The 7218-nt window shown below is 61.0% G+C and overlaps 2 protein-coding genes across 6 annotated transcripts in view; one reads left to right on the top strand and one right to left on the bottom strand.

The window, feature by feature from the left end:
* Positions 1-286, bottom strand: part of LOC111160380 (Aly/REF export factor) — a 3836-nt gene extending 3550 nt beyond the window's left edge. Inside the window, exon 1 of the mRNA XM_022523459.1 lies at positions 1-286. This exon is cut by the window's left edge and continues 1 nt beyond it. Coding sequence (XP_022379167.1) covers positions 1-231 — 231 coding nt within the window. The 5' untranslated portion in view covers positions 232-286.
* A 42-nt stretch (positions 287-328) lies between these two features.
* LOC111160381 (anaphase promoting complex subunit 11) lies at positions 329-5636 on the top strand. Of its 5 annotated transcripts, none has more exons than XM_022523463.1 (3): positions 329-346; positions 1222-1341; positions 5324-5636. In XM_022523463.1, exons 2-3 carry the CDS (start codon positions 1233-1235, stop codon positions 5467-5469), a joined length of 255 nt encoding a protein of 84 aa, XP_022379171.1. In that variant the 5' UTR covers positions 329-346; positions 1222-1232; the 3' UTR covers positions 5470-5636. The 5 variants fall into 5 exon arrangements, with proteins under 5 accessions (XP_022379171.1, XP_022379168.1, XP_022379172.1 ...); XM_022523460.1 differs by lacking the exon at positions 329-346 and adding an exon at positions 379-508; XM_022523464.1 differs by lacking the exon at positions 329-346 and adding an exon at positions 380-416.
* Positions 5637-7218: the final 1582 nt, after the last annotated feature.

Below are 7218 nucleotides of genomic sequence, written 5' to 3' on the forward strand. Positions count from 1 at the left end.
GTAGGGCGCCGGCCGGTTCCTGCCGCCGCCGCCTGCCGCGCCGCGGGCGATGGCCGGCCGGTTCCGGATGGGCCCGCCGCCTCGGTTCACTCGCGCGGCGGCCTGCGCCCCGCCACCACGGCCGCCCTGGGAGCCGGCCCTGCCGCGGCCCCGGCCTCCGCCGCGGCCACCTCGCTGGCTCCGGTTCAGCTTAATGATGTCGTCCAAAGACATGTCCATTTTGTCGGCCATGGCGGGCGCGGAATCGGCCTTGGCTCGAGCCCGCGCGTCAGCACGCCGGCGCGTCACTTCCGGGGCCGCGCGGTGTCTTCCGGTGCCGAGGCCTTGGAGAGGCCGGAGATTGGCTGTGAGTGCACGGCGGGGGCGGGGCGGCGCGTGCGCGCTAGGGAGCGAGTTCGGCGGGCGCTCTGGAAGGTGCCGGGCAGTGGCCGCGGTCGTTTTTATACCTTCCCGCGCGGGCGCTGCCAACGGAAGGCGGGCGGGGCAGCGCGCGGTCAGGCCGGCGGAGGTGCGAGAGCGCGGGGCGGAGCGCGGCCGTTGGGGTGGGACTGGCGCGCCGCCCCTCCCCCGCCTTTTCCCGCCCGTGCCTTGAACCCGCACTTCTCCCTCAGCGCCCCACCCTCTCCCCGAGACGGAGCGCCCCGCCCCGCAGCGTCTCCCCGCGCTCCCGCGCCTTCCGCGACCCTCCTTCCTCGCACTTCACCTTGTCCCCGCGCCCTGGTCCCGCCCTGCACCCCCCTCTTCCGCGCTCTTGTGTGGCGGCGGCGGCTCCCCGACCAAAGTCTTTGCTGACCAGGGCCGCAGGCCGAGTGGGCTGGGTGGGTCCCCCCAGGTGGTCAGGTGGGTCGGGGTCTCCCTGTGCCCCCTGACCCGGCCGCACCCCTCCGAAAAGCACCGTGCGGTCCATCTCTGCAGGCACTGGTGGGAGCCCGCGCTGCGCTTCGTGGACGCCGCGCAGACCGTGCCGTCCGTGTAGAGAACCCTGCGGGTGTGGGGAGCCTCGCTCGCCCTCCCAGGGGCGCCCGGGCCCTGCCTCCGCCGTCCTCGCGGACGAATTTGTGCTGGTCGGTCTGGGTTTCTCAGAGCTCTGGCCGCCGTTCCAGCCCCGTGCTGACCGTGGGGTTGGGTGACCCTCGGGCTCAGAGGAGCGCCCCTTTGGTACCTAGATGCTGTAGTTGTGCAGACTGAGGTGCCGGGTGATCTCTTTCCCTCTGCCTCTAGGCTCCGCGGCCATGAAGGTGAAGATTAAGTGCTGGAACGGCGTGGCCACTTGGCTCTGGGTGGCCAACGACGAGAACTGTGGCATCTGCCGGATGGCCTTTAATGGCTGCTGCCCGGACTGTGAGTGTCCCCTGAATTCCCTCCCTCTTGAGCTTTGCCTGCTGGCCTGGCCATGACCTCTCGCCAGAAATACCCGCACGAAGTGGCTGGGTTTTGGTGTCCCTTTCCTCAAGGAGAGTTGACAGAAGAGAGCCAGGTGGTTTGGGCCCCATGAGAAGTTTTGTAAGAAAAGTGGTGTCGCCATGTACTGTGGTAAGACTTGCCTGTGAAGTCTGAGGGGGAGAAAGACATGTTAGAACTCTGTGTTTGAAGATTCTCAAGCGAACAAAACCCGGAATGTTGTAGGGGCACCGCTCGCTTGCCCAGCACACAGGATCACGGTGGGTAAGGGACCTTTCCGCCTCTGCTCCGTGGTTCCGCGACGATAACTCGGATGCCTGGTGCCGCGTCCACCAAGTCTCTCAAAGGAACTGAAGCTTTTTACGGGCTGTCCCGTCACATCAGACAGGACGTGATGATGAGTCCTTAGGGTCTCCCCCATTCCTAGTCCTTGCTCGGCCTTGCCCAGGTGTCCGTAGGTGTCCCTTCACTGCGTGGTGTCAGCAGGACCCACGGTTGCTTGCTCTGCTCTGCCCTGGGTGTTCAGTGCTAACACAGAACAGGCCCTTCCACCCCCACTCAGCTTTTTCAAGGCGTCTGACCTTTAGCAAAGTTGTCTTGTCTCACAGAGTGCCCCCGACCAGGTTTTATCAGATTTCTTTTTTGTGCTGGTTTTGGATTCATTTTTGTTCCCATTATGTTCTGTGAAGTAGAAACACTTTGAATATATTTTTAAGTCAAAAACCAGTTTTTGCACCAGTGCATTTTGGTTTTAGCCAAATCCAAGTGAACTTAAACAGAAGCAAGTTGACCCTTAGGGGCCAAGGGCAGTCCCAAGAGGAAAACAGGACATTGGAGTACTAAAGAGTCCCTGTCCCATGAATGACCAGGCCTTTTGTGTGGGGTCAGGTGAGTGGCCAGAATAATAATAGTGCTTTACTTCTTACAGTGAAATTCAGGTCATTGGATTTTTTTTTTTTAAGGTTTTATTCATTTATTTGACAGAGATCACAAGCAGGCAGAGAGGCAGGCAGAGAGAGGAGGGGGAAGCAGGCTCCCCGCTGAGCAGAGAGCCCAATGCGGGGCTCGATCCCAGGACCCTGAGATCATGACCTGAGCCGAAGGCCGAGGCTTTACCCTCTGAGCCACCCAGGCGCCCCTGCAAATACTATTTCATCTTTTAAGGTTTACTATTTATTTATTTACTCGACAGTGACAACAAGCGGGGGCAGCAGCTGAGGGTGCAGGAGAAGCAGACTCTGAGGAGCGGGGAGCCTGATGTGGGGCCTGCTCCCAGGACCTGGAGACGATGACCTGAGCCGAAGGCAGACGCTTAACCCCACTGAGCCAGCCAGGCGCCGAGTGCATGTTCTTTAATCTTTACATTTGCTTTGGCTGAAAGGAAATCTCATCTCCCAGGACTTAATCTGTCCAGATTGACTCAGAGGGGTGGGATGCGAGCTGAGGAGATCACTGGCTGGTTCTGGTTGATGAGGTTTGCTTCACCATAATGCTCAAGATGCGGTTGTAGTGAATCTACTTCAGATCACTCTTAAATGCGTCGCTAGGGGCACAGCAAAGGCCGTGGGAGTCTGGGGGGCACATACATGCAGCTTCCTGAGCAACAGACTTGAGTCTTCTGGAAAGAAGTCCCGGAGGGTACCGCCCTCGACTGGTTGTGGGAGAGTGAGCGGCCAGCAGAGATGCAGGGGTGCGGAGCCCAGACGCTGTGGCTGGCGTCTGCGTTTGCCGGTGGGCTCTGGTTTTGTGGAGGGGGATTTAGGGCATGATCTTCAGACCCGAGGTCAAGTTTGAGAGCCAGTTGTCATGTACAAAGTGTTTGCCAAGCCTAGGTGCTGCCTGTGCGGATGAAGGGATGCTGGGTTTCTCTTGCTACAGCTGTGCGCTTGTGAGAAACCCGGGGTGACGGGCGCTGTGATAAACCTGCCCCCAGCCCCAGAGGGCTTTGGGAGTAAAAGTCTTCTTGAGACATGTTTTCATGATAAAGGATTTCCGTCCAGACTGGAGCAAGCACTTGGGTGAGTCACCATCACTCTCCTGTGCTCCTCATGCCTCAGGCAGGCCGTCTGCTGGTGACATTACTGGAAGTGGCTCCTGCCTCTGATGGCCAATGGCCAATGGCCGTGTGGCCTGGGTACTCCCCCATCAGCGGGCCCCCAGGGCATCCCCTGCCAGACTATCCTGCCTTTGCAGGGGACTCTGTTTCCAAGCTGTGTTCTCCTGGACCCAGGAAGGCCCTGGGGGTGGGGGGAGTCATCTCAGCCATCACACCGAGTGGGCACTCCTGGCACAGGGTCCTCCCCCCTGCCACCCCCCGACGGGTGGGGGAGCAGAGTGAGTACAGTAATTCTGTATTTGCCCCAGCGTATAATTTTCTAGTCATTATGTCATCAAAGTCTCAGGAAGGCAATGATGTTTTGTTATAAAAAGGTTTTTTTTAGAAGATTGAAAAACCGCCCCAAACAAGTGGAGAAAAAGGTACAGCGGTGGCTGTCCTGACTTCGTGGGGTGCAGGCGTGTGGGGCAGGGGCTCCTTGGGGTCAGGGAGCTGTGCTTGCTCCGTAGACATGGAAGGACACTGAAGAGTCCACATTTGCTGCTGACCTGGTGCCCGTCTGAACCACGGGACTGGACTCCTGTCCTCCGGAAGTGGCAGGCGCCTCAATGCACCATGTGCCCAGGCCTCTTGTCCAGAAGAGGGGTGACGGGGTGGCCGAGTGCGGCGAGGGTGGCCGAGAGCACCGCCAGGTCCCCAGCCCCTCTGTTGGTGAGGGATGGGCCAAGTGGGACCACTGTGTTGGCTGTGGTATTACTTCGTGGGATCGAGCGTCCTGTGTTTGGTGTTGAGGAGGGATGGTGGTCACAGAAATCCAGAGGCAGACTCTGTTCTGCTAGGAGCTCCCAACTTGGTCTAGGACGTGTGTTGACATAGAGCTGCTGCAGGGACAGGCTGTCCGTTTGTCCCCGCCTTGGCTTGTCTGTCTTGTCCCTTGTGTTTGTGCATCAGTGACATCTGGTCCAGCTAGTGTTCCAAAGGTGTAGAGGACCCCCAGCGCAGCGATGGGGGGGATGGCACTCCAGGAATGGTAGAGGTAGCAAGCCACAGCGCCTCAATGCCCACGGGGACCCTGACACAGCCTGAGGGGGCCTGTTGTGCTCTGGTGGCACCAGCTGTTTGATGGGATTTTCTTGCTTCTCAGAAATCAGAGGAAATCAGAAACCCCTTTTTCTTCTGATCACGGCAGTGTGGCTGTCCCCCTGTACCCCTCCATAGAGGTGGCATTTCCACGCATGTGGAGTGGAGCGCCAGCAGCATGTGGCCTGACAAAGGAGTGGAAGGTAGCCGCTCGCTCACTCCTGGCTGCTGACAGGTGGGGCCGTCAGCAGCGCTCCCTTGAAGCATCCTGGGTCCCTGCTGTCTAGAGAGGAACCTCCCAAGGCCCCAGCTCTCCATGCCTGGTCGGAAGGAATAGTTCCCTGTTCAGAGGGGTGGCTCTTTAGTGGTGGCGGGGGTGCTGGGGGTGTCCCTAGATAGATTCAGGCTATGGCCTTGGTGTTCCAGGTGAAGTGGCAGAGCTGTGGTGTGCCTGTAGATGGGCCCGGAACCTGGGAGGTGGGGACTGTGGGCTCGGCTTGCGCCCCCTGCAGCTGAGCACCCCCTCGCAGGGGAGGACAGAGTGAGGGCTGCGCTTGTGGGCCTTGTGTGCATGTGCGTGCGTGTGTGTGCACGCCACACACTGTGCTCACACTCCTGATTTCTGTCTTTTCTGAAACATGAGGTGTGAGAGGCCCTGCACACAGGCGCCCTTGGGCTGCTGGGGCTGGGCAGGTGCCGGACACCCAGGGGTCCCGCGCCCCGTCTCTGCCCGGCACGTGGGCTGCCCTGTGTGACTGGCCTGGTGCTCTTGCCCCCCTCCCGCAGGCAAGGTGCCGGGCGACGACTGCCCCTTGGTGTGGGGCCAGTGCTCGCACTGTTTCCACATGCACTGCATCCTCAAGTGGCTGAACGCGCAGCAGGTGCAGCAGCACTGCCCCATGTGCCGCCAGGAGTGGAAGTTCAAGGAGTGAGCCCCCCCCCGTCCCTGCCCGGGGCCGGCCGGCTGCGCGCTTCTCTGGCAACAGCCCCCTCCGGGCCGCGACACACCGACCCGACTCGACTGGAGCCACGTTTGTTTTCCTTCAAATGGTGACACTTTTATCCAATAAGCAAAACTCATTAAATTACCCGAACCTTGCTGGAGGCCTCTGTTGCCCGTTTTCGTGGTCCTGACGCCGCCTCGCAGTGCGCTGATAGGAAAACTCGTGCGTAAACGTCTGGATGTGACGCCACCAAGGCTCTGAGTCACACCCCCAGGAGGAGCAGGAGCGCAGGGTCAGCCAGAAGAGCCAGGGGCGAGAGTGGCTGGCTCTGGGGGCTTGAAAGGCCCCGGGGGTGCAGAGGCCCTGGGCGTGCGTGTATACCAACGGGAAATGGAGCACCAGTGGCTGAGAGGCCTGTGGCTTGTCATCTGGCCTCTCACCTGCTCGAAGCTGGGGACCACGTTGCAGACCAGTCTGTGGGACTCTGGCTTGGCACGCCTGGCGGCTGCTGCCCCTAGTGCCTTTCACTCACAGGCCATCCCTGAGCAGGTGCTGGCGGTCTCAGTCCCTCCTCCCTTATTCTGGCGGGAGGCCAGCTAGAGCGTCTGAGCGGTGACATACCCGGTGTAGGCCATGTTAAGGACATCTGTGTCCCAGGTATCTGAGGTCCTCTACTTGGAGAACAGCCCACGGGAGGCTCCTTTGGGCACCTCTGTCAGTCCACAGCTCCAGGTTGGGGGTGGCTCCTGGGGGCCATGGTCCCAGCCCTGGCGGTCTTGGCTGCTTCTGGACAGACCACTGCAGGCCGCATGTCCCCATGAGCTGCAAGGGGTCACTCGGCACTGGCTCCTTCCGGTCCATTCTCAGGGAACAGCCCCTGGGGGTCACTGCCTTGTGCCTTGTGGGTGGCCAGCTGCTGAGTGTTCCGATGCTGCTTGTCCTCAGTCCCTGGGGGCAAGACCAGGTAGTGTCCTCCAGGGGCTGGCCTTCTGCTTGGTCGCCTCTGGGGCAGCCTATTTCCTGCCTGCATGCATGTTGTACCCAGAGGGAAGGAAGCCCAGGGGACTTCCCCAGGCTGGAGGTCACATGCCCTGTGTCCAGAAACCCAGCTGCCTGGGCCCCTGAGCTCGGGATCCGACCTGGGGAGGACACACCCAAAGGAAGACACATCGTGTCCAGGATGTTTAGGGGAAGAAGAGGTGCCTGAGCAAGCCCACTGGCCCAAGGCCTCTGGCCCCTGCACCTGGTGCCCCGCCCCCCACCCTAGGGCCTGGGCTCAGCCTCCAGGGAGCTCCCAGCAGCCCCGCAGACAAACAGGTGTGGGGGCGGCTACTGTGTATTCTTGAGACTGTGTCTACAATGTGTCAGGATCCAAGGAATCCCTGGGCGGAGCTCACAGCCCTGTAGGAGTGGGCTGCCGCGCTGCAGAGGGCGGTCGAGGCAGCATGGCAGGCCTCCCCTGTCCCTGAGTTTCCAGACCTCACCCCGGCCTGCCCCCAGCCCACCTCCCCTGCCCGGGGGTGGGGGGGTTTCTGCTGTGACCCATGACTGCCTGGGGCATCAGACGCTGAGTGCAGCCTGGAACACTCTCCGGCCTTGCCCTTGGGGGTGGCTGCCCCCATTTGCAGATGCACTGTCCAGTTGCCCAAGGTTGCACACCCTCCTGTGGGCTGCCCCCCCCCAGCCGTTCAGACTCTTCCACGTTTCCTGCCTCCAGCCTGGCCCTGCAGTTGCCCC

The sequence above is a fragment of the Enhydra lutris genome, unplaced genomic scaffold (assembly GCF_002288905.1).
Source record: "Enhydra lutris kenyoni isolate GAN:26980312 unplaced genomic scaffold, ASM228890v2 scaffoldscaffold75, whole genome shotgun sequence".
In the NCBI taxonomy this organism is placed as follows: domain Eukaryota; kingdom Metazoa; phylum Chordata; class Mammalia; order Carnivora; family Mustelidae; genus Enhydra; species Enhydra lutris.

What these genes read in the sequence shown, in the direction of transcription:
- LOC111160381 (XM_022523463.1), top strand. Translation starts at nt 1,233, where the DNA reads ATGAAGGTGAAGATTAAGTGCTGGAACGGCGTGGCCACTTGGCTCTGG. An exon ending in TAATGGCTGCTGCCCGGACT is followed by an intron (nt 1,342 to 5,323) that starts GTGAGTGTCCCC and finishes CCCCTCCCGCAG; the next exon opens with GCAAGGTGCCGGGCGACGAC.